At 38.5% G+C, this 27,892-nt stretch overlaps 1 protein-coding gene across 1 annotated transcript in view; it reads left to right on the top strand.

Moving 5' to 3' along the window:
* Positions 1–27,892, top strand: part of LOC106074154 (eyes absent homolog 1-like) — a 164,177-nt gene that overhangs the window by 14,721 nt on the left and 121,564 nt on the right. The window contains exon 3 of the mRNA XM_056031206.1: positions 9,140–9,423. Coding sequence (XP_055887181.1) covers positions 9,379–9,423 — 45 coding nt within the window. The 5' untranslated portion in view covers positions 9,140–9,378. The remainder of the gene's footprint in view (positions 1–9,139; positions 9,424–27,892) is intronic.

Here is a 27,892-nt window from a genome sequence, read left to right as displayed (position 1 = left end):
TTCGTTAAAAAAAAATCATCACACAATTTTTATTTTGTGTGTTCTACAATGCTGCATCAATTAGTCAATTTTTTAAAACAAATTATATATATATAAATATATATTTTTTGGAAATAAAAATAAAAAATAAAAAACAAAACAGTTGTTTTCTAAACATTAAGAAAGTAAAAAAAAAAATGTTTGACAAGGGTGGGTAACCCGATACGGCCATATCGTAGCAGACGATGCCCCTGTGGAGAAAGGGACGGTGGCGAAGCGGCTTCCAGGTTCCTGCCAGATGTTTGTATGCTGAGCACACTCAACTAGTAGATCTCTTTTGGGTTTTAACGTTAGCCGGGCTTTTACCGCGATTAGTGTTAAAAGTAGGGGGGAGGCGTCGAGGTGGAAATTAAATTAAAACAGACGAAGGAATTAATTTTTGTTCATTCGATCCGCCTGTAGCCAACACCTAATCCCACCTCAAAAACATTTTTTTTTTGTTTTTGTTTTACTGAATGCGTTGAGTCCCAATCGTGTTAAATGCTTAAGTAGCGAGATTTCTTTTTTTGTTTCAAGATCTCTTCAGCATAAAGAGGTTAAATTTGTCTGAAAGGTTTCAGTACTTTTTCTGTAACTTTGACGAAACGTAATATTTCGCAGTTAAATATCATGATCAAGTGTACTTTAAAAAAAAAATGTTGAGGTACTGTTAAGGTTTTGTTAAAAAAGTTTTGTTTTATTTTATCGTGAAGTCTTCTTCACGACTCCCCACGAGCACCTCAACATCAGTTGTATATATCGGACAATGTTCTCAAGTGGGAAAGTTAAGATTCATTAGTTTTGTTCTTAATTTCTGATTTGCGACCCACATTTAAATATAAAGTGTGATGTGAACTGTGGAGATTTGACTATGTAAGAATTGTATATAAATGTTTACCCACCGGCTACGCCACAAAAACATTTGTTTAATAATCACGTCAAGATAAGAAAATGAAATAATGTGTGTGATGTCTACCACAACTAGTTGGATTGCTGATTGGGGGGGGGGGGGGGAATACGGGGAACTAATGCCGTGATTATTGTTTCCCTTTTATTTCCCCTTTCTCTTTTTTAAGCAACCAGAAAAAGTTTTGTAAAAATTATTCTGTAAAACTGATACTATATTTTTTTCCCATCCCCTGACATTTTATTATGTCCCAAGGGCTTGAAATTTTCAGTGAAGAAATATGTTTCTTTATATGTAGAAGGTAAATCTAGGGTTATGTATGTGTGTGTGTGTGTCTGTGTGTACAGTGTGTGTGTGTGCTAATGCTTATTTTATAATGCTCAACGACTCCTGAGATAATTTTATGAATACAACTAAAAATTCGTCTAAATCAGTTTTGATTGTGAAACACATTTTTGTTTGTTTGCTTGTCAGCGAATCCAACGGGATTTCAATGATTTAAAAATTATAACAAAACGTTATAGAAGATTTAATTAATAATCCCTGTCAGTACATTGCTCAACACCTCTGTACAGTACATTGGTAGACATGATTGGCAAATCAAAGGGACGCATATTTCAGTTATTATTGGCCCTCGATAGCAACCAGAGTTCAGACAACTTTAGAATCGTCATTTTAATCTCCTTTCGATTCGAGCGCTATGCGGCATTTTCATAATGGGGGCAATTCTATAAATAGATAACGTTTTTGGTGTATCCGCTGTACAGAGAACAGGAAAAGTTGATAAACCTTTTTATTGAAAAAAAATAAGTATGTAATAATTTTGAGGATTTTTAAAATGCAATTATTGCTTTGGCAAGAGTGGTCTTCAAATTTTATTCTTCTATGCTGGAGAAAATTTAACTACAAATATTTTTCACAGAAGTAAACTTTTGAGCTTCAAATTTGTTCTTTTGTTTTCGAGAAAGCAATTTGATTTCAATTTTATTTTAGAGACATCTATTTGACTTCAAATATTATTTTAGAGAAATCTATTTGACTTCAAATATTATTTTAGATAAATCTATTTGACCTCAAATTTTATTTTAGAGAAATCTATTTGACTTCAAATTTAATTTTGTAAAATGTTTGACATGTTTCGGATGTTCCTTCCAAGCTGAAGATAACCTACTTCCTAGCCTAAACCTCCCTCAGGACGACGGAGGTGGCAGCTGGCAGGGTATGAACTCTGGACCATCGAGACAACAGACCGAACGAAAGTCCAGCGCGCATACCGCACGACCAAGGAGCCGTCCTTGGAGAAAAGTCTTTGGCTTCTGATTTTTTTTTTTTTAATATTCTTTTTTATTTTCATAACTGTAACATGTTTGCCTTGTTTTTGAAATGAGAACTTTTTGGTTTTTCCTACTAGCAGGTTTAGGAGGAGGACGTTATTGTTGACATTTGTGAAGGTTTTTTTGTCTCCCCCCAAAGACTTGTACATGTTTTGGAAGGTTGCATTGTTTTGGCTAGATCTGCGAAGTGTATTTAATAAGATACGTTTGATAAGTGGGCTGTGCTTATTGCTAGCACAGTGATGGGAGGTGGGGGCCCCTGTTGACTTAGAGGGAGGAGGTAGGCGGGGGGCCCCTGTTGACTTAGAGGGAGGAGGTAGATGGGAGGTGTTTGATCCATGTCATAGCAAGAATGCCCTGTCAGATGTAATATCTTCTTGATTCTCTCCACCTCCTGGCCGTCTTCACCTTCTCCACTTTTGATTCAGCATGATTTATCTTCTCCTGACAGGGGTGTATCCAACCAAGACGCCCGAGACCCCCCCCCCCCCCCCCCAAGCCTGTGTTTTTCATTCACCGCGAACATGTGGTAACTATAAAAGTAAGTCAGGGGTTAAACAATTTTGTTTTAAATAGAAGGCTTTCCCCCTCGGGCTTTTTTTTTTTTGAGGTACTGGTATATTTAAAAAAAATTTTTTTGGTGGTTGGTTTTTTATGTTTTTTAATTTTGAATTTTAAATATAATAAAACTGACTTATATCTTTATTTGTAATAATAATTTCAAGTTAAACGTGCCCTATTCAGACATCGCTATCCACTGAGGCATAGGATGCAAAACTCATCGATTTCTTTTGTATTAGTTATATTCTTTAAAAAAAATGTGGAAATACTTCCATAGAATAGTTTTACCTTTATGCTTCTTATTTGTTCTCACTATCACGTTAGAAGGCTCAGATAACTAGTCATTTCTGAGATGAATTGCGCATTGGTTTCCAGATGTGATATCCATACTAATCTAACTATCCCGCCACATGCAATTTTAAAATACAACAATCTTTGTTTCAACACTGATCAGTATTTAATTTTTAAAACTTTGTTAACATTTTTGTTTATATTGTCTGTTATTTAAAATATATACATGTTTTCTAAACGTTTAAAGCGGCGTATGAACACGTTTCTACCCATTGATTCCTATTTCGGTTTCAGTGAAAACCCTGAAGTCAGGTTCTGCCCCCGACCCCACCCCCCTTTCTCCCCATAAACCCCTCCCTTTTTTTTTTCTCCTCCTGCCTGCTGATAGTGGAGAATCGAGAACTCCATTGTTTGTCTACCATGTGTTCCTTGTCCATCAGGCAGGGCGCTCAAGCCTCCATGTAATTACGCCCTTGGCCTGACAGTTTATTTACTTTAACACTTTAATAAACTCCTTCTCCAAAATATAACCACCCTTTAGCACGCTCTCTCCTTCCATCTCACCCCCACCCTCCCTTTTTTTTTCTGTTCTCCCTTTTTTTTTTAAGGGCGGATAAAAAAAATAAACTTTTGAAATCATGGTATCTTGGAATGTGGAGAAACAAGAGAAACGCTTCTTCTTCTTCTTCTCTCTATCTTTCTCTCTCTCTCTCTCCCTCTCTCTCTCTCTCTCTTTTCCTGCTCAAAGCTCTTCTTTCTCTGTGTTTCAAGTATTGGTGTGCGCGAATCCGATTCTATTGTCCATTGAATCGATTCCTTATAACAATAAACATATATTCATTTGTCTTCTGTATATATATATATATGATTCTCCTTTGATTTCCTTATTCATACTTGCAATAAGAAGCTTAGTACAAGAAAAGTATAAACAAAAATCCTTAAAAAGACACACACACAAAAGAGCTTATATTAAGAGCAGTTGTATCAATTAGTTTTGATCAGTCATGTTATTTAATTTGTTATAGATCTAGACTAACAAAAAAAAGTCTTTGCGATTAGAAATATTTTTTTTACCAATTGTGTTTGTTTAGCACTAATTCATGCTTTAAGCTTTCTCAAAGCTCTACGGTCCTATCACTTGTCTGGAACAGTTGGGAAACGGAGGGGGTGGGGTGGAGAAGGGTGTAACTGGGTGAAGTTTACCGTGATCACTTTTTAAATGCATTTACACAAAACAAAAAATTGAAACGACCTGTTTTTGAACTCGAGGGCTCAAGCCTATTTAAGCCTCCTCAAGCCAACACACTAACCACTGTATCAGGGAAATGTTGTGAATGTAGGTTTTATAGTTATCTACCGTTAGTTTCAAACTTTAAAGCGAACACATATTTCTTTCTACATTGTTCAAAGGGCACCAATTCAGTTTATCTAACCACATTAGTCAAGTACAATTTCTTTCCCTTGTTTGATATCGAACAAAATAATTAATTACCTATAGTTAGTTATCTTAATGGTGATTTTTTTTTATTCTTGTTTTGTCAGGTACAAGAAATAATTGCCTCCGAGATTGGGTGTGGGAGAAATAACGTGTAGAACTCTTTTACCAGACAAACAGCCGGAGTGAATTGATATAAGCTTTGTGGGGAAAAAAAAAGATAGCACTATGTATATGACGAGTCGAATGTACATTTGTGATATAAACTAGATGCCAACACTAAGCTAGGGCCCTTAGATTTCAAAGGATCACCCCATCAAATACCACAGGAATGTGTTTCTTTTCTGCTTGTTTATGTTGATGCTGTGTTTGCAGTCTAATAAATCAATTCATCCGCGTTCAAGTAAAGTCCCCTTTTCAGACCTTATGATCTCTAGGGCAGATGATGTAAAGATCTTTTTCTATGGCCCACGTTTAATGAGGGTGGCATGTGGACAGCCCTTTTACTTTTTCCTAACTATTGTCAGGTTCCCATTAGAGCTGGGTGGATTCAGAGGGGCCCTAAAGATACCGAAAGTAAAAATCTCAGTGTACAGCAGGATCCAAACCCGGGACCCCCGGTTCGTAAGTCAAGCGTATTAACGCGCAGCCACCGACATAGTCACGGAGGTCACGCTCCCCTCCGCGTTTAGCACGGCTATATATCCATTAATGGTCATTGGTCATCCAGAAAGAACGCTCAAACAAAACTTTTTCAACGTCGTTCCACAATATCTGTTGCGAGCATGTGCGGGTGGTATTTGATCGAGAGATTTAGGCACTATTTTGTAGCGCGTATTGTCTCAGAAAGCTCGAGGCCCGTCAGAGGTAAAGTGAATTGAAGAACAAAAATTACATATATTGATAACTAATTTATAAAAAAAATATCGATATTGGTATCGCTTTCATTTATTCAGAATGAAAAAAAAATTGTGAATCGATCCTAAAAATTTTCTGGCATCGCTCTTCTTTTCTTTCACCTACGTTCGTTCTTGCTCTTTTTTTTTTTTTTTCGTGAGACGAACAGCGAAAGAAAAAAAAATTCCTCTCCATTCCAGTTTGGCCTGTCATTCTTGATTATAAAATCTGGCCAACTTGTTTGCTTTGGTTTTGCGGATTAGCAATGGAAGTGAGTGAAAAGAAATTTATGCTTTTGATTTTTTTTCCCCCCGGTGGTGGGGGGAGTGTTTCTTGGCTCCTGGTTCAGGAGAAGAAAAAGAAAAAAGAGCACCAAAAATGTTGTTTTGTGTTCTTAAGGCAAATTAATTGCCGTCGGTCGTAAGACTATCTGATGTTTGGTAACCATAATCACGTGTTTATCATCAAGGGAAGAACGACTTTCCCGCCTTTTTTTTTTTTTTTTTTGAAAAGAGAATGCTCTCTCGTGATAGCGAGAAACAATGGGAGACTAATGAAGCTGTTGGCTCTACATCCCGTCTCTTGTTCCGTACTTATCTCCCCTCTTTGCTCTCTTCAAAAGTTACCCGAGCCCCTATCGGGGAAAGAAAAACGCCAAAACTTTCTCCCAAACAGTTTCGCAAAGGAAAACACAATTTCAGCAAATGAGTTTGTGGATTTTTTTTGTTGTATTTTTGTTGTAGAAATGGTGGGAGCTTTGAGGGGTGTCGATTCATCGGGGAAGTGAAGCCATTATTTTCATGAGCTTGAGAAAATATTGGCGCGGAAAAGAATAATTCAACAAAATACCCGGGATGTCAGAGTTTTAAATTATTTCGTAGCACACCCTGAAGAGGTATAAAAGTAAGTTAAGTTCCCCTTTCAGACGTTGCAAACTATAGTGCAGATGATGTGAAGTTCATCTGTTTCTATGGCTGATTGTTAAATAGGGTGTCATACGGCCAACGCAACGACCAACCGCTTTTACATTCCCCAACTAATGTCAGGTACCCGTTAAAGTTTTGAAGACTCAGGGGGCGGCCATAAAAATCCTGAAATTCAAAATATAAGTTTACACCTAGATTCAAACCCGAGACCTCTCGGATCGCAAGCCAAGCGTTTGACCACACAGCAACCACGCCCCTAACCCGTTTGAGGTATATGGTCAAATATTTTGGTCGGTCATCTATTAAAGGTTCTTTTGGACGTTCAGGACTCTAATAGGCGAAGAGATTATACCGCATTGGAGGGCGAATGTATTTTACCAAAGCTAGGGCTATGATGGTTGCATTAAAGATCATGGAAATGGGTGTTAAATTGATTTTACCGAAGTTTATGACTTTGATGAGTGAAAGAATAACAGTGAAGCTTAGGGGTCTGAATGGTTGATATGATGGATTTGTGTGCTTTTGGAATATGACTTGCATAATTCCAGAAATACGATGACCCAAACTCCACCGTATTGCCGGAGCTACTTATTTATGGAAAGAAACAGAAGTCCTCTTTACGAAAAAAAAACAACACTTTTATACCTCACCTTGGAATCACGGAAATATTGAATACAAACTACAAATACACAATACAATTGTATGTCACTATTAGATTCATAAAAAGAGACACAGTATACTTATTTGAAAACTGAACGACCCCGAATGTGGTCTTTCCTTGTTTATATATATACAGCTCCTTATAAATTTTTACTTCTGTGGAATTCCATTGTCATTTTTGAGCATGTAGTTTCTTAACTGTCGGGGGCACGGTGGCTGAGTGGTAAAGCATTTTGCTTCCGAACCTGGGATTTTGGGTTCGAAAATCGTCGAAGACTGGGATTTTGAATTTCGTAATTTTTCGGGCGCCCCTGAGTCCACCCAACTCTAATCGGTACCTGATTTTAGTTGAGGAAAGTAAAGTCGGTTGGTCGTTGTGCTGGCCACATGACACCCTGCTGGTTTGCCTTTGACCTTAACCTATAGATCGCAAGGTCTGAAAGGACTTGTCAACTACCATATTTATGTCAACAATAAGACTTTGATGTGTCATTACCATACCTTCTCGAAGGCAATCTATTATAAGCATTTTATTTATTTAAACCATGAGACCTTGACGCGTACGTTACGTGACAATGGTAAGTGGGTTATAGCCTACCGAACTGTAGGGGGTTTAATTAGCAAATGGATTACAATGAAGCTTAGGGATCCTTTGTTTATTATTCTGTTAGACTCTAATTAGTAAAAGAATTTCCATTATTCCATTTTAAAAAATCTGTTGTTCATAGCGCTAAAAACATCTGCTTGTTGAGCAGCCTTCTCACCTCGAGCTGTATGTTACTCTTCTGTTATTACTCACTGGTCATTTATTTCATCAGTTTCGGACTCAAACCTGACCTTGCTGTTTGTATTTGCCGGCTGTGCACATCCTGCCCGAATTCCCCTCTGGGGACGGTTGCTGCCTTCCTCCTGGTCAGGAATGTTGTTGGCAGTTTGTTTGTTTCCTCTGAAGGAGTTCAGGTCTCTCCCATGGGAGATCCACTCTGCTCAGATTGTTTTCCGTGCTGTCTTTAGGCGTTCATCAAACACGACTCAGCTCGAGTCCATTCTCAGCTTTAAACATTTCTAGACTTAGTCTAACTCGAACTCAACAATTGAGGAAACCACGAAGCCTCAACCCCCACTACAACCCCACTCCCCCATTATGCCTAATGTTTCCATCAGAACAATTAACTTCAATAAACTTAACAAAGTTTCCGAGTAGTCATTTTGCTAACCAATGCCCTAAACCTGGGTTTTATCTGTTTACTATCCAGATCCTTCAAGTGTTACTCCTTCGTTTGTACAAAGTGACCTCAAACTACGCAATATAAGACCATCAAAAGCAGTGAAGACTTAACAGAAAAGTGAGAACCTTCATCGCTTCCGGTTTTCTGTAAACAGGATAGACCGAAAATTACATTCATTAATGAAAATCAGCACACTAGCGCTGAAAAAGGACTATCCTAAGCACTAAAGACTTCGTAGTGAAAAGAAAGTGAGGACCTTCTAGTTAACTTCAACACTGATGGGCTTATGATACCCCAAAAATTACATTCGTTAGTGAAAATACCACAAATAGCGCTCAAAGAGCATTATTATGAGCACTGAAGACGTCGTAGAAAAAGCTGAAGACTTTCACGTTATCTTAACACTTTTGGTTATCTATACACCAGCAAAAAACAAAAATTAAACCCATTAATGCCCCCCCCCACCCAGCCCTCACAGAGCGCGAAGATCATAATTAATAGCTATAATGTTCTCTGAGCTCTGGTTGCTGTTGTTGGCCAGTAACTGAAATACCCTTTTTTGAGATTTCAAATATGTCAAGCTAGGCTATGTAAAAAACACAAAAGTATGAAGCAATTCATTGACAGCGGTAACAAATACATCTTATTTATCATTTAACTCTTTCGTTGGATTCGCTCAAGCCAATAAAAACCTTAAGTGCATCGTTCAAAATTGTCACACATGCATGACCGATTTGATTGTATGCGTTTTTACCTCGCTTATTCCTCTTCTTCTATCAATGTAATAGTAGTACTGTGTTATTTCCAATTTTTTTGTTTTACCTTCAGGTTTCTTTAAAGTAATTTAATTTATATTTAAAAATTATTTTTTTTCCCCTCAGTACCTCATCAAGTGAGTGCGTGCGTGTGTGCTGCATTCATCTCGTCCAGCATTCATCTCGTCCAAAGACCAATACAATGCTGCTCTTGCAGAGGTGATTGTTGTTGAGTTCTCTCATCGCTCTGGGATTCATGCCTTGAAAGACTTAGAAAAAAAAAACAAAGGACACTGAAAGTCCTGTATGCTACATTCCAATTCCTTGCTAGTGCCCCAGCAACCACGCCTTCCCGGATTCCAAAGATGGAGAGAAAGAGAAAGGCAGACGACAGCGATGAAGACGGAAACGTGAGTAGTCTCCTCTTTAAAAAAAAAATAATTTCTGGCGCGCTTTCTTTTCCCGCGTAAATCATCGTGTGGGCTAATTTTAGCACCATCACTTGCCATTATAAAATGTGTTAAATATTTAGGTGACAGGAAGGAGAAGGTAGAAGGTGATAATTAGTGTGGAAAAGAGGTAAAACTAGGTTTAGTGTGTGGTAACATTAGGTGTGGTATGTGGTAAAAAAAAAACTACGTATATTAAAAGTCATATTTAATACAGAAGGGAAAAATAGGCAATAAACCTTTGCCACAAGCACTTTTTAAAAAAACTTATTAAAACCTATTTTAAAACCTTAAACGATTCCTTAAATTTTGCATCACACTTAACAATAAAGTACTTCACACAGCAGCGCTCGGTCAGGCTACAATGTTGGTTTTTAACTGTTTTACCTGCCCTTACCTATTACTGTCCTTCTTTTGAGACGTCTAATACCTTAAACAAGTTTATTGTGTGTAAATAAATGTCTCACTGACAGCGAGGGTCGGATTTAGTTTTGATAAGGCCCTAAGGTATTTGAGATATATGGCCCCTTGTAATCAGCATAATGCAATTTATTCCTTTTGTTTTTCTTCAAAACGATTTTTTGGGGCCCAAAAACTATAGCTCTTGCTGCCTATAGGTAGATCTGGCACCGCTGACAGTGGCTCTAGTATCTCGGCTTCTTCTCGACCCAGTGTTGACAGTATACACGTAACAGCCAGTGAGCCTCAACCAACGTATCGATTTCCACATGCAATTTTATTTTTGGTGATATTTCATCCTCCCGAATTTCGTGACCAGGCTTATATTCCAACCCCCCCCCCCTTCTCACCCCAACCAACTGGTCGATACTCACGTAACAGGAAGTTGCTGTTTTATTTTGGGGGGGGGGGGGTAAAGGCGTGGTTCATGTAGGTACGGATAATCCTACGGATAATCCTAGGATTATCCGGGTGGTTGTTTTTTGGTATTTAATGTCTTGTGCGTATCGATGGGATTAATTGTCTTAAGCCTTTATCCTGTAGGTTTTGAACTGGATAAGATCAATGATTTCGGCTTAAGCCCTCAAGCGGGAAAATTATATGTAGTGCAGGTATGCATTTCGTAGTGTGGATATATTTGGAAGCGAAATCAAATGGCAGCTCCGTGGCGTATTTCGGCTTAAGCCTGCAATGGGTTACACAAAAAAAAAAACAAACAAACAAATATACAAACAAACTATCCATTTCCCCCTCAACCTCATATTCAACCTAAAGTTAAGTTTGACTTTTAACCTTGACTTCTATCTTTGACATGTAACCTTGGCACACATCCCTTGATATTTTTGCCTTGACGTGTAACCTTGACACATATCCCTAGACATGTAACCTTGACTTTTTGACTTGTAACAGTGATGTGTAACCTTCATTTGTAACCTTGATTTTGTAATGTTGTAAAACTGTTACAAAAAACTTAGCAGGACTAAATAACAATAATCTCTATAGTAACTTGCCAGCCACAGTCTGATGGGTAGGATGTTCATGTACTCCTTATCTGTACAAGCAGTGAACATTCTTTCCCCCCACTTCCCATTCTCGGATCAGTTTGAAACTTCGCACAATTATTCATTATCACTAACATATGAATCAATAATAATAAAAAAAGATCAATTTTGTAATCATTTAGTCGTAATTAAATAATTTTGCTTGATAAAAAAAAATTGAAGTTAATATCACAGTATTAAGATACATGGCTGAAATTGTACAGTTCTTTCCCTTATATGAGTTTTGTTAAAAAATATGTTTATTTAATTTTCTTGTTTTTATTATATATATATATATATATATATATATATATATATATATATATATATATATATATATATATATATATATATATATATATATATATATATATATTTATTTATTTATTTATCGTATGTCCACACTATCTCAAGATGTGGAACATGTTATCTAGTGGGTTAATGTGAAAGCCTTGGGTCATCGGCCACTCCCGACACTCGGGTAGTCTACAACCAGGAATAAATTCATAGTGGTTTACACTCAATCTCCTCCTTCACGATAATAACGAATAAACAGTCCTCAACTAGAGATTCCTAGTGTGTCTTTTTTTTTTTTTGTTGTCTTCCTGCTTACCGAAAAATTCCGTTTTCCCTTGGCTTCTGGATTCTTTGTCACGTTTAGGTGTATACCATCAAGCCCTTAGTCTGACTAGTAAAGGCGGAAGGATATACGAGCAGCGCCTTCCTGAAAGGTGCTGCGGTGTTCTATATTAAAGGCCGATTTGTTTCTCTCATAGCGGAAGGATACATTGATGCGTACAAAAAAAAAGGCTATAGAGAATGCACGCTGCGAAAGCGTTTTGGGCAACATCTGCACTTCTTCCTACTCCACCACATCTACCTTCTTGTTATTTTTGTTGTCACGTTGTTATTTGTTTCTATATCCTTTAGGAAACATGCTCATCCATTTTTTTACTTGGACTAAAAAAAATAATAGTCTCGTTACATAAAAATACGCATATCCATCTGTTGTTGTGTTTACCTTACCTTTACCTACTCCTTAGTCTGTTGGACCGTTGGGGCACCACCCAAGATTCGTCGATCGTCTTTCTCCATTCCTCTCTGTCTTTTGCCTTAGAATCTCTTTCATTGGCAGGCCCGTCCATTCTTTTATGTGGTCCTCCTACCGCTTTTTTTCTGTCTGCCTCTTCTTTTTTTTTCCTGGTACTGTTCTCTGGAGGAAGGTCTTGGCGAGCCCCGAAGATCTTGTAATACTGCCACAGATTTTTAGCTTTTTATTTTTATTTTTTTTTGTTACGATAGTCAGCAGGTCAGCATGGGGTCTAATCGCTGCAGTAACACTGTCTCTTATCTCTTGGTTTGTGATGCGGTCTTTGAATGTGATACCTAGGATCTGTTTGCGTGTAAGCGCTTACCAAATAATTGTTGTTTATCCTGGCTGATTCAGGCAACCTGTTCCATGCCTGTTTCTGGACTTTGCCTTAAAAGAATGAGAGCACGACTTTGAAATAAGGGCAGTTTGATAATGGTTCAAAATTGAAAGTACCTAATGACAGGTGATAATCCGTTTAAATGAGACCACGATTGTCGACGATGTGTCTTGAGGCCAGACTATTATAATCTTCTACTCTTGGGTTGTCCAAGTTAAGGGATACTGCAAATGATGTTTGCTGTTGACAAAGTTACATGTTAATTGGTTGATAAGCATAACTGTTAACCATTGATGTTTGAAGCAAGTACAATACCTTTTAGCGCATGCGCACTAGCATGTGAACCATACGTCACCGTAAACTGTTCACTTCTGCAGAAACCATTAGAAACCTTTTTTTTTTTTTTTTTTTGTGAGCCTGATGTGGAACTCAAGTCTTGAGCCTTACCATCCATTGGCTTCTAATGGCCGTTTAATGAGGCGGGCCGCGTTGGCCGCCTGGCGTAAAGTCCCGGAACAATGACCACATCATGGGTCTGGGGCTTGTTGAACTTCATTGTCAGCCATGCCTGTGGTAGCAGAACGGACTGCTAAACGGTCGGTTCCGCGGGGGATCACCTGGGGTGACGGTCTATAGGGAGGTCATCAAAAGTACATAATAGCGGTAGATCATCTACCTGAGTTCGTATTGTTTGTGTGCTTAAAGTGTAGATTCTGTCTGACTGTATAGACACCCGGATGTAGCTGTACAAAAGAATCCATATTCTGTTTAGTTTTATTGTTCTCTTCTGCTAGCTCATATCGTTGAGCAATATAAGTGCAAGTGTTTTGATTGAATTTGATAGAAATTCATGTCCACGATTCAGTCTAGCCCCCAGAAAGTTCTGTTACCGAGTCTATCTAGCTCTAAATGGACTGTCTTCGAGTCTATATCTAGCCCCTAGAATGTTCTGTTACCGAGTCTACCTAGCTCCAAGTGGACAGTCTCCGAGTCTATATCTAGCCCCTAGAATGTTCTGTTACCGAGTTTATCTAGCTCCAAATATGCAGCCGTGTTTGTCGCTCCAAACGAACTGTCTTCGAGTCTAACTCCAAATATCACGCAGCCGTGTCTACCTAACTCCAACTGTTCTACCTTCGAGTCCATTTAGCTCCAAATAACCTTTCACCGAGTCTACCTAGCCTAAATATCACGCCAGCATATTTATCTATCTCCACTTATCATGTTACCAAGTCTGCGTATTTGTAAATGTCCTGTCTCCACATCTTTCTAGTTTGAAATAGTCGGTGTAACTGACCTACTCGATTGAAAGACGATTAGTTTTTGACGATTTCTTCGTTTGCCCTTTGGGAAACAATAAGTCATATACCTTACTAGCACCTTTCAAAAATACTTCAAAATTGATTACACAAAGCTCTTGATGTATTTTCTAAATTGCTCGAGCTTTGTGACACCGGAAATGACAACAACAGAAAATTGAATTTGACTTCTTTTTAAAAGATTTCTGTAAATCATTTAGTTTTTGTATTATAGCGGCCCCTGAAAGGTGAATAGACGCTATTAGTTTTGTATGGTCTGTCTGTCCGTCCGTCCCGTTTACATCTCAAAAACTAGAAAAGATATTTAAAATTGGATACCAGGTTTACATTGAGCCGTATCTTCATAGCTATCAGTTCATAGAATACACAGAAATAGTAACGATGCCCAAAATAATAACGTTCATACATCTCCGTATCCTGTGGTACCATTGACTAACAATAAAATTGTATTGACAACACTTTCAAAACTTACACATCTCTTCTTTGTTGTATTTTTACCTGCCGCTGCGGACCACTTTGGGGCCGATTTGAGTTTATGTTTCCACAGAACTGTCTTTGTAACCTTTTTTTTTGTTTCGTTGTCATATTTCTTACTGTGTTTGTATGTTGTAACTCACAATACTGACTGACTGATTCATCATTTAACAAACGTACTTGTACTAAAACAGGTGACGCGTTAGCCGACACAAGGGAAGCGCACTCAGCTATAAATTTGTCTTCGAAAATTCGCAAAATGCTTGGGCCCCGGGGTCCCAGAAAACTATTTCAGCGCTCCATGAGCTTGGCGTTGGCGTCCCCCCCCCCCCCCCCACGTTATAAAGCTGCCACACCTTCAATCTGCAGCAATGCGATTTTTCTTTCTTTTTTTTCCCCGCCATCCCGTGCGATCCGGTATCTAAACGATAGATCAAATGCGCTCAGTCCAAAGCTGCTCGCTGAAAGATGTACGAGCCCTCTCAGGTCCGTCCTCTGGCTAATGTGGTCTATCGCACATCACAACCTCAACCAATTTTTCCGTCGTTAACTTCAGGCTTGAATTCCTGCTGTGAGCAAATTTTGTTTTCATTCTTTTTTTTTTTTTATAGTATTATTGTATGGTTAGAATGAATGTGCTCCATGGACGACAGTTGCTCGGAGTCTGTCTGACTTACCTGCTATTGTTTTGTAATATCTACAGCTCTGTAAGCTCTTCCATGAGAGTTTTTTTTTTGTTCCTTTCCAACCTCTGTCATTCTCTCGGCTAATATTGTGTTAACTGACTTCAGGTAAATATATCACTGCTCAGCTCTAGACTAACTTACCGCTTCAGTAAAACTTGGTCATCCAGGCTCATTCACGATGCATTACCCAGTCTCTGTTCTAGGAAAGTGAAGAGAGATGTGGTAGGAGGGAATAAGAAGTAAGAGTTTGAAACTTGAACAAGTCTAAACCTGAAGGAGAAGAAGCGTAAGTCTGAAGGAGGTTTAAACCTCAAATAAAAGAATCTTAGATGGTTTGAGACGTTTTCACCTGAAAGAGAAGAATTCTAAACCTTAAAGAGAATTCTAAACCTGAAAGAAAAGAGGTTCAAACTTGAAAGAGAAGAATTCTATATCCGAAAGAGAAGAGGTTTAAACCTGAAAATGAAGAGGTTTAAACCTGAAAGATGTTTAGAGCTAAAATAAAAGAATTTAAGAAGTTTTAACCAGAATGAGAAGAGTCATAAATCTGAAAGAGAAGATGGTTAAACCAGAAAGAGAAAGGGTTTAAACCTGTACAAATCTTTAAAAAACATTTCACCATTGACGGACACCTCGTTGTTGCTTTATTTATTTTAAAAACTGAAAGTACTGGGTTTGAATCCAGATTAAAATAGGTATCCATGCACGATATTAATTTTTTAGAATATAATAATAAAGGACGTAGCACACACACACACACACACATATACTCATATTAACAGTTTTTTGTTTTTTTAACTTGACTGCGAAATTAGTTCATATGATACTATTTTACCTATCACACACACACACAAAAAGCCAAACAAACAAAAGCGCATGTTTTTTTCCCCTCATTTTTTTTGGTTTAGTTTGTAAATATGTTCTTGTATTTAAAATGACCAGTTGCTGAAGACCTCATCTTGGTCCAATCACTATGACATTCTCTGCCGCCTCTTTCGCTGTTAGATGATTAATTTTTTTTTTGTTTGTTTGTTGAAAAATATTTTTAAAATGATGGCTTTGTATCAAACAGAAGGCTATTAAAACTTGTCCTGGTCTCCTCAGGTTTCGTCCTGCTAAATGAAATGAAGGTTACAGAACATCCATATGAGTTTTAGCCCCCACCATGTCGTAAAAAGGCTTTAGTTGTTTTCTGTCTATAGGTCAGGGAGTCGTCTAGGGCTTTCAATGTGACTGTAAAGACACAGCCGTGACCTACGTATGTGACATCTTACACCTTAGTCCGCTAAGGGTCAATTGAAATTCTGTTTCCGCCTTCTGCGCATTGTCTTCGACGGTGGATTTCCTTTAGGTCTCAACAGCCTTACAATGTTAAGTAAGGATTAGAAGTATTCCTTCTTCTATTGCTTCTAACAGATTACACTTTCTACGTAGTCACAAGGGTGTTCTCTATAGTTATCATGTTTTGTTTGGTGTAATGCACCAAGTGTAAGACCAATATCCTTTTGGATTAAAAAGATTATTATTATTATTTTAACTGAAAGTTCATAACTGTAATAAAAAATCAAATCATTCATTTCAGATAACAATTTAGCTTAAGTGTAGAACTTTGCTCACCCCTCCTTTTTGTATTAAAATGTCTTTTTCCCAGCTCTCTGATTTCCCAGTCTATATTGTGCTATTTTTAACTAATCGCTTGGCATCCCAGTTTATTTACAATTAGTGTCATTCTCCACTTAACTATCCTAATCTAAATAATGACATTTTCACATATTCACTGGACTTTTGCGATCCAAATAGTGAAGTTTTCCCCTCATCACTTGGCTATTCCAATTTAAATAGTTTAAATAGTCCAGTTTCCCCTCATCACTTGACTATTCCAATTTAAATAGTTTAAATAGTCCAATTTAAATAGTTTAAATAGTCCAATTTAAATAGTTTAAATAGTCCAATTTAAATAGTTTAAATAGTCCAATTTCCCCTAATCACTTGACTATGCCAATGGACCTCATTCACCAATCGTAAACAAACATTTAGCCACGTGATAATATTGATAACACAATGAAAAAAAAAGTATCACTTGACAGCCTGTGTGTATTACGTAATTTGTATAGAAGAGATAGAGAACCACGTGACTAAATGCTAATTGTTTACGATTGGTGAATCAGGTCCATTTAAATAGTTCTTTTCCTCCTAAACAATTGGCTATTCCACTACAAATAGTGACATTTTCCCGTATCACACTTTCCCCAAGTCACGTGACTTTCCCAATCTAAATTGTGACATGTTTCCATATTTTCTCCCCATCTCCATTTTGAGGAATTTTCTTCTAAACACTCGAAATGCGCATTAGTCTTCTTCTAGCAATCTAGCCAGCTTTTTTTTTTTGTTTTGGCTGCTGAGCTATGCTCTTCTGCAGACAGTGCCAAAGAAAGTGCGCTGTTCTCCTCAGTTGTCCTGCCTTACAGAGTGTTGGTTGGGCTGTAGTGGAAGTAGGGTCTGCCTAAGGTGGATTAGGATAGGGCATTCAAAGAGGATATGGTTTACGGTTGCGCAATCTAAATTGTAGAATCTCCTCTCGCCACTCTCTGTACAATTTGGTACGTTGTTTGTCTTTTCAGTGCTTGCCCGCTATTTTCTATTTTGATATTTTTGAGCCAGAATCCCGCCCTTCACATTTATCTTCACGCTGAACAAGTCTAGCGCCAAATCTCATCAGTTCCTATCTATTTATAATTACCATCGAGAACAACAAAAAAATTCCAATTAGTGGGACGCCGTAATGAAATAAAACAAACACATTAAAAACAATAATTCAGCGTAAAAAACATAGACACGAGAACGCGTGCTATTAGATCCGTTTTCCAAATGAACTCCCCCCCCCCCCCCCAGCTACGTATCACATAACATGATGGCTTTGTTCTAGACATCATCGGTGCCATTTTCGCCAGTGCCGTTTTCAACAATCACTGTCTCATCTCCTACTTCTGTGTAACACTCGCCTGTACATTAATCTATCTATCTATCTATCTATCTATCTATCTATCTATCTATCTATCTATCTATCTATCTATCTGTCTGTCTGTCTGTCTGTCTGTCTGTCTGTCTGTCTGTCCGTCCGTCCGTCCGTCCGTCTGTCTGTCTGTCTGTCTGTCTGTCTGTCTGTCTGTCTGTCTGTCTGTATACACATTTATTCACTAACATACATACATATATGGTTTGTTTTATGAATCTGTAATTAAATACCGAAGTCCAGATATTTAATATTTCGTTTCGAATGTCATGTTTGTAGACTGAAATATTTTTTTATATATAAAACAGAGGGCTCGATGACAACAGTCTATTCATTTTCTTGGTGTGGAAATATTCTCCAGGTTGATTGTAATTACTTGGTTTAAAAAAAAAATATAATTCATATTTGTTTTGTGTTCTTTGTTTCTTATTTTGAAGTTTTAGCTTAACGAGCGTGATGAAATCAAATTTCATGTCTGGTACTTTTTTTTTCCTTCTTGGTTTATGGAAACCGGACGTTAGATGGGTTGAGTGTTTGTTGTGAAGTAGCTGGGCTGTGGAGAGGCTGTGCTGTGGAATAGCTGGGCTGTGGAGAGGCTGTGCTGTAGTAAAGTTGTGTTGCGCAAAAGTCATGTGCATCATCTACGATTCTCTATTGTTATGGCGTTTGTGTGTGTGTTTCTATGGTGACATGAGAAATGAGCGTTTGGTTGGTGGCTATGTAGTGTGAATAATGCAAGATAAGTGGTATTGTCGTCACCTGTCTTTGGAAGGCGACAGACGTCTCCGGAATGCCAGAGTGAAAAGACGTGTGATTGTAGTGCGTTATTCAGCAGCTGCGTTTTAAAGGTTGAACTGTGGGATTCTTGACTGAGCGGCATATTCCGCTTGGTTACCTAACAAGGCGGCCTGAGTTCGAAACTGCAGGCAGCACGGAGATGTTCTTCCAGATCCCCCCTCTCCCCACGGGTCTAGCATGAAAGATGCGCTCTACAAAAAGTAATTTAATTCATTCAATGTTCTACGATACCTTGTGAACTGGCTGTGTTTGCAGTAGCTGTGATGTGTGAGACCTTAATAGAAACGAGGTTTCAAAGACACTTTGTGTGGAAACACAAACTCAAAATCAGCCCCCCGAAGTGGTCCACCTAGAGTCTTCACCAGGATTGGAACACGGGACTTCCAGTTCCAAGTGCTTTAGTAGGTCTTTTGTTACCGGGTAATGGTGTAGGCCAACTATGCTGATGCCGTTGCATCAGCACTTTGAATAATCTAAAATATCTTCTAGTTTCTTAGATCTAAACGTGACAGACGGATAGACTGACGGACAGACAGGCCCCATTTGCTATAAATGTGTCTCCTTCTGTCGAAAGACAATAGATGCGCCCAGATGAGTCACTGGTTATTTTGGTTTCCTTCTGAGACCGGGCAGAATCTGGAGTGACTGATCAAGCCAATTCTGGAGCGGCTGAGTTTGCCACAGTTCGTGCATGCAAATGCATCTATTTTAAGGCTAGCTGATAGGACATCTTTCTTTTTCTTTCTCTTCGTTTCTCTTGGCGTACGTATTTATTCATTAGGGATTTAGCATAGTTTAGTAATTGTGTTTAAAGTTGGGTTATATTTTATTGCAAACTATTTGCATAGCCAGTACATGGATATATAGACATATTGTATTTGATAAAACTTCAGGTCTGTGTATCAAGGCTTAGTGTTGTAGTTTATTGTCATGTATGCACGTCTAGGTAGTCTGGACCTCACCCGAGGAGCCAGGTGTCTCACTACACACATAAGTCATGACCCACGAGCCAATTTCAAAGCAAAACTTAACGTGACACCCATCACTTCTTTAATGCTGGGATGTGTTGACTTTCTTTGAAATAACACTAACCTTTGTAATAGAAAAAAGTGTAATAACCCATAACCTTTTCATCTTATTATCTCCTTCAGTTTCTAGACATGCAAAGAACTCGACTTGAAAAATTCGTATTCGGAGTTTTAGATTTTTATTGTCCTCTCATTATTATGTCGGAGTGTTCAGATGCCTTGTCCAACATCTTGAATGAACTGCGCAGTAGTTTCTGGATCATTCAGCTCTCCGTATAATGTTTTCTTATATAGGTTGGTTCTGGTGCCAAAATAAGATCCACAGCCAGAAGAGGAAGTGTGCGAGATGAACCATAGTCGTTTAACGACTGAAGGAGGCCAATGATGGTGCCAGTGTGTATTTTCGGGCCTCTCGATGGCGAACGCAGATTTAAAAGACAAGGTCGACAGACTCCAGACTCTGGTGACACTCCACAAGCACAAATTTCACTAGTTCTAATTTTCATCTTCTTGATCAAGTGTTGTTTTATTCCTTTGTGTCCGGAATTTATAAACAAAAATTAATGAAACATGTGCACTTAATGAGGTTTGTCTTCGAGTCCCGAGATTGAGGAATGCAGTGTTTCTCGTGGCGACGCAGCCCCAGTTATGACCTACATATTTTGCCACACTAGCGCATGCATAACCATTGTCCGCCGGTGGTCGATTTAGAAGAAAATTTAAATGTGCACACAATTTAAACACGGTTCATATAGACCCATACAGACATGCCTACATATACACATAACCATCGTCCAATAAAACCCAACTATCACGCTAAGGTAACACGCATTATAAGAATCATAAAATATGGGAAAAGGGGGGGGGGGTAGTAGACCAACCCTGTTCACGTTATATAACTGTGAAGATAGGTGCTGAAACTAATGAGAGATACATACACATTGAACATAAATGAACAGCATCATCAATGGACCTCATTAACCAATCGTAAACAAACAACATTTAGTCACGTGATAATATTGATAAACCAACGGAAAAAAAACCTGTCACGTGATAGCCACTGTGTATTAAAATTAGATCGTAATTTGTATAGAAGAGATAGAGAATCACGTGGATAAATGTTGTTTGTTTACGATTGGTGAATGAGGTCCATTGGTCCCTGGTGCTAGTTTTCATTTCTGTTCAATGTGTATGTTTTCGTTACAGCTTGCCTTCCCTCCCTGTCTAATGTTTTGGAGTCAACCATCATAACATTATATTCTCTTGACTTCCACTAGTGTTGGTTGTTTTTTTTTTCCTCCTGTATCCTCTAACAGTCAAACTTATGGGACTCTGGCTAGACTGGTGAATATCTCATTGTAAAGTCCATGACACCCATGAAAATGTCAACCGAGTGTGTTAGTATATAGAAGCTGTACTAAACAAAGTTTGGGCTGGTCCATGCGCTGGGTGTCGTTGGAGCCTTGTGCTCGGGGGGAAAAAATGGGGGTGGGGGGTGGGAGAGAATCTCCGCGGAACAATAAGCCTCTCCCTCCTTTTCTTTTGTTCGTGTGGGGACTATTACGTTGGAGGAAGTCAGGAGAATGTATCGTATCGCTGGTTGGCATCGTTACCTGGAAATTAATATTTAAAAAAAAAATGACATCCAGGCGTTGGGAGAGAGGCGTTTTGAGAGAAGGTCAGGAGTTAATGACCCGTGACAGCCATTGTATGCCCCAGGCCCCTTCGAGATAGCAATATTATCTTTTATAGTTTTTTATTTTATTTTCTTCAGTTTGATAGACTACAGTGTAAGCTTAGCATTGTATAAAACTGTCACGCCGTGACCACCACGAACACGGTAGACAATGTCCTGACTCTTCGCCACTACGCAAGCACAACATTGTGCACAAAAGACTTTTGTCTTGGTAGTAGTCAATTGTGCTGGGTTTCTTATAATGCCAATACTTCGGGCACTACTTTTAAGTTTTATAACATGTTTGCTTTGGTGATAGAGGAACCAGCCATTTTCTCGCATGGTCTGCTTTTCTTCCATATCTGTGGCTAAAAGAAATGTACAGTGGTACCCTGGCTTTTTTGCGGGCTCGGCTTTCACGGAAGGGCTATACCACGGGTTTTCAAAAATTATAAAAGGAAATAAATACTCCGCTGTTTTGTGTTTGTTTTTTTGTTGTTTTTTAACACACCGGGTTTTCCGGCGGACACTTAATGTTTATGTACAGTATATGGGGGAAAAAAACTGAAAACATCATCGAAGTGCCGAAAAAATTCGATAGTTTTCCCATCAGTTGTATTGTTATCATGATGAAAAATGGGAAAACGATAATTAATACATAAGCGTGGTGGGAGTACAAAAAAGTTAATTGTTGTGCGTTACGTAATATCCGAACAATCCCTTGTCTACTGTTGTACAAAATGAACGCAATAACACCCAATGTTACTTTGCATTCAACTTTAACACTCTCTCTCTCTCTCTCTCTCTCTCTCTCTCTCTCTCTGTCTCTCTCTCTCTCAAGTAGCAGCAGCAAGCTAGCTCTTCCATCTCCTTCAAGTAGCGGGAGTAAACTCAGGGTATGAAGTATCAAACTTGAAAACTAACGTCCGGTCTTCTCTTTGTTCTTGATTCCCATTCTGCACTTAGGTGGACACTTGCCATTCTTGGAGATGTACGTACATGGACAGCAGTCCATAGGTAGCAAGCTTTTCGGCGTATCCGGTGTACAGAATACGGAAGCATTCTCTCCGTATAGTTTTTGTTCGATAGGAAGGTTTTGGGGCCAGAGTCTTGTTCGGGCCTCTTGATACAGTATGCAGCTTTGAAGGACATGGTCAGCATTCTCTGCTGGAACATTGATAAGCGAAGTATTTTAATTTTATTAAACCATATAGTCATTTTTCTTAGGACTATTCGGCGCTGTACAATCAATTTTCGCTTGTAGCGCGAGGCAATATAATTGGTATTATGTAGTTGGTAACAGTGCTCTTTCTATATGGCGTCCTTGACATTGTTTATTTGGTCTATTTGTTTCAGGATCTCTCCCAATCTTCCTTTTTGTTTTTCTTACAGTTTTTCTTTTCTGTGTGTGTGTAGGCCATTAAATCACCACCACGTTTCTTTGTATCGGTTTATCTTCTTTTTCTACCACATTAAATTTTATCGCTAAAACAACGTAAACAGGATCTTACAGTGTAAAGTTTTGCGGTTGAATTTAGTGTGAAAATTCCAAACAACACACGAGTGTAGGCAAGTGTCAAGACTCTGAAGTGTGTCTATTCCCACCTGAAGTTTTGACAAGTATTTTTGTGTGTACATTTTAAGTTTAATTTGGTAAATAACCATACTGTTGTAGTCAACGTAACGGAATCTAGTAATGTAATAAATTGTAATGTTCCCCTTTCATACCATGCGATCTATAGGGCAGATGATGTAAAGGTCGGCTGCTCCTTTGGCTAACGTTTAACGAGCAGGGTGTTATGTGGCCAGCACAACGACCAACCGCCTATACTTTCCCCAAGGGAAGGTAGATTTCCGTTCGAGTTGGGTGGACTCAGGGGCGCCCTAAAAATTCCGATTCAGAATCCCAGCCTTCACCGAGATTCGAACACATGACCCTAGGTTTGGAAGCCAATCGCTTAACCACTCAGTCACCACGCTCCAATAGAATCTTGCTCTATATTCAATTCTCCCTCCTACAAAAGCCCATTTCTCTCTCTCTTTCTTTCATTATCTCTCTCCCCTTCTCTCCATTTCCTCCTCCTCTCTCTCTCCTTCTCTCTTTCTCCATTTCGTCTCCCCTCTCTCCTTCTCTCCTTCACTTTCTCCATTTCCTCTCCCCTCTCTCCTTCTCTCTCTCCTTCACTTTCTCCATTTCCTCTCCCCTCTCTCCTTCTCTCCTTCACTTTCTCCATGTCCTCTACTCTCTCTTTCTCTCTTCTGTCTCTCTAAATATATTTCCTCTACTCTCACTCTTTCTCTCTCTCTTGTCTCTCTCTCTCTCTATTTCTTCTCTCTTTCTTTCTTTTTCTCCTCTCTCTGTATTTCCTCTTCCCTCTCTCTCTGTCCTGTCCTCTCCCCCCCCCTTTTTTTTTCTCTCCTACTCGAGCTCTGGCTCACTCACACATATCAGCGCGGCTGCCACCACTCACCCCAGCTATTCCCTCCCTCCTCCCCAGATGCAACACCAGGTATGTCATTAGACAAAATCATTGTGACCGGGGCCCTGAAACTCGAAACCTGTCCGCCTCACGGACACCGCCCACCGCCATATGGGGACATAATATAATGGACGCCCCCTACCCACCGCACCCTCCCTCCAGGAATGGGCGCCTTACTTTCAAATCCAAAGAAGAAGAAGAAAAAAAAAAGACGCCACCTCTGGAAGCAAGGCGGAGAAAAAAAAAGAGAACGCAGATTTCAAGGAATAGTTAATCGCACTTAATTAAAACGTGGCCGGTCTTCGCCTGTTTGTTTTTTTCAGGGAAATACGTTGTACACTCCAGGGATAAGAAAGGTGGGGGGGGTCTTTATATTGGATGTGTGTGGGGGGGGGGGAACCTCACCGGGTTCGGATACTAGAATCGATCTCAGACGTGAGGTTGTACTTTAGTTATTCGTGTCATCGCTCAAGTCCAATTTATTAGTGCCATCCATTGTTGGTAAACATTTTCTTTAAAAACAAAGCTTGTATCAACTCACTCTGTCTTTCTGTCTGTCTGGTACACATTTTGAACACGTTATTTTTCTCACTTTCCAGTCTGGGGTCAAGTTGAAACTTTGTGCCATTATTTATTGTCCTTGACAAAACACGAATCAATACAAAAAAAAAATTAACCAATTAATTAGTGTTAGTTAATTTTTTTTTTTTTGGGGGGGGGGGGTAATAGGAAAAGAGAAATAAATCTTACAATATTCAGAGATATGTCTTTAAATGTGCAGTTCTTTCCTTTATATAAGCTTTAATTTTTTAAAAGTATTTTTTAAAGATAAATTTTGCGTGTTTCTCGGTAAATTTTAGTATTTTACCCGATTTGATACTTTGACTATAACTAAATGACTCTAGCCATCTATATTTCACCGAATGTTCACGCCTCTGTTCACGCCTCTGTATTGTGCGTTTTCGTACTTATGTTTTGAAGAAGGCATGACCTTTGTTGATAGATAGATATATTTCAGGCAAAAAGAAACATGTACACTACTTGATACTCAGGATATAAGGAAGGCTATTAGCTATCAATTTCTTCTTATTGACTTTTTTTCAGAGCGCCAGTTTTAGGCTAGGAAAAATTATCCTTATGCTGTCCAACCCAGCTTTACTTCTGGCTAACTTCTACTGTAACAAATAACAAGCAAAAATAATTGTTTAAAGTTCCAACTGAGAATGTGCGTGTGGGGAATAACGGACGAAACCCTACATATTTAACTGTATTTGTGTATACTGAAAAATTAATTTCACTTGTTGGCATCATACGAAATAATTAATTATCCGTAATTAATTGACTATTCAATAATTTTTTGTTTTTTTAGTGAATTCTGTCTTGTTTATGCCAATGAATAATTGTGCAAAGTTTTAACTGTATCCGACAATGGGTGTGGGAGAAACAACGCGTACAAACGTTTTTACTAGACAGACAGACAAACAGACAGAGTGAGTTGATATAAGCTTTGAAAAAAGTAATATATATATACCATATATATAAGATATATATAAGATATATATAAGATGGCTACCATAGTTGATAGTAACGATGAACTTGCCCTTGTCTTATATCCTGAGTCTCAGTTTTGTACAGGCCCTGGTCAGTTGATTGGTATTCTTACTTCACCTTCAACTTAACCTAGTCCTTAGTCTATTAAACTGTTGGGGCATCACACATGATCTGTGACCGTCTTTCTCCATTCCTCTCTGTGTTTTGCCTTGAATAGAATCTCTTTCAATGACAGGAATGGACTGGCGTTGTTTCTTCTACTATACATCTACACCTAGACCTACCTGGCCATACCAGTGCATACATTCTTCGGCCGTCAAACATGCAACATTTACTGTTCTTGTGGCGTTAAGCCTTGCCATGGAAGGATCTACTCATCTATTGTGTTCAAAGCTCCAAACATTGTAAAATACTTTTCTTTTTTCAGAGAAAGAAAGTTGTTCACTTTGTAGCTTGGTGTATTAAGCTTATAAAACTAGATCTGTTATGTTTTCACTATCAACCCAGCAAGTGCGGTCAACCTAAAGTAGCAAGGATTAAGTTTTTTAAAAAAAAAGTCCATATTAAAAACTTGTGTTGCTGTCCAGACTGTAACGAAACAAATCTCATGTTTTTTTTTTTTTTTACTCTTCGTGTAGAACTGTTTGTTTCTATCTGATCTCTCCAGAATGATTTGCCTCGTTCACGGTAAGGATTCCCTCGTGCGTACATCTGAAAAGTCTTTTGAAATGTCATTACTCGCGTGTGAAGACTCGTCTGCACTATAACCTCTCCCCACCCCCCAATATCCTCCCTCCCCTTTCCCTTCCAACGGACCAATCTTTTTTTTTTCTCCTTTAATAAGGCACTTTCACGATTGAGCATCCATTGAGCAGTAGATGATGGTGTTAGGGCTGAACCGTTGTCTCTTCAAACACTTCCCTACTCTTACCAAATCTTCTTTGACCCCCATGTATGTTTGGTCGACTCACACCCCCCTCCCCTCCTTCTTTTTTTTTTTTCTGATCCTCTTCCTAGATACAGTCCTTTTCTCCATCCCCCCCCCATTTACCCCGCACTTCCATCGCGCTACCCTCGGCGCCACGAGGGCAAAATAAACAAACAAGCTAAAGAGGGGGGGGGGGAGAGAAACTTTCATCTCTCTGGTCCCCATGTTTTGCCAGACTACTCCCCCCCTGGCCCCCTGATATCTCCCCCCCCTTCCTCGCTACCTGCACAAGAAGCCTTCCAACAAATTGCTACAGGCAATTCTCTTCACTCTCCTCGGCCAAATTTGACATTTTTTACGCCGTGCGCTGACTAAACATTGAAGTTGAGAGAATGCTTGGGACGATGATGGAATTTTCTTTTTCTCTCTTGGCATTGGAAGCAGAAAGGGTTAGAGGAAGAAGAAGAAGAAAAAAAAAAAGGGAAGGGGTTGTGGTGGTAAGGATGGTCTTAGTAGAGCATACCGAGGTCGCGGCTGCAGGTTATAGTCATTTTTTTTGATCGTACGATTAGCTCAAGTCTGGGGAGCTGTCCCAGGCGTCTTGCACTCGAAGCTCAAAACAGCGTTTTGTACCCTTGGGCTTTTTAAATACGACTTGAGTTTAAAGACCAGTTCCTCTGGATTTCTGTCATCTCTTCACCCCATAGCTTTGTGTGCATTTCCTACTCTTTAGGTTTTTATAGAATACATAGATTAGTGTTTTAGCGGGGCGCGTAATGGTAAAATCCGCTAATAAATTTGTGTAGTATGACTGTCCCTAAGTCTTACTGTTTAGATGTGAAAAAAAAGCATTTTTGAAAAAAAGCGATTTTGACATAGTCTGTAGCCGTTTAGCGTGTTGTTAAAAAAGTGCGACGGCTACTTTATATTCTTCGGAAAGTGAACTTTTTAAAAATTATTTTAATTAAATTTGCAAACCATTTTTTATTCGAAGAAATCACAATTTTAAATTAAGTACATCTAATTACATCTACTAAAACAACATTTATATGTATGGAACTTTATTAAGTATCAAAACATGTAATTAAAATATACAAGTTATGTATTCCAAGTTATGTATTCCAAGAGGATTCAGATACTATTACTTTTCCGGAAAGTGTATAGTTCTCTACTAAAAACAAAATAATTATTTATATATATATATACTCATAGACATTGTAACTATTTCCTATTTCATCTATAAATGAATAACAACAGGCATGTGATCTGAAAGGTTATTTGATTATTATAAAATAATAAAACATTAAAACATGTTTGATACAGCTGTTTAAAAAATACAACAACAAAACGAATACCTGTTTATCTTCAGGTTAGTGATATTTTAAATTCATTAATTCTGATGGCTTCACATAAAGGTTTATTTATTTACTTTTAATTAACTATAACTTCTATAAAAAGGCAATGAGGACGTCTTCAGATTTTGAAATCTAATTTCAATCAGCACGTTGACATACTTTTGCTAACAAAACAACGGACCCACTCGGGCCGC

The sequence above is a fragment of the Biomphalaria glabrata genome, chromosome 5 (assembly GCF_947242115.1).
Source record: "Biomphalaria glabrata chromosome 5, xgBioGlab47.1, whole genome shotgun sequence".
NCBI classification, from domain to species: Eukaryota; Metazoa; Mollusca; class Gastropoda; family Planorbidae; genus Biomphalaria; species Biomphalaria glabrata.
This window is presented reverse-complemented; position numbering and strand designations above follow the sequence as displayed.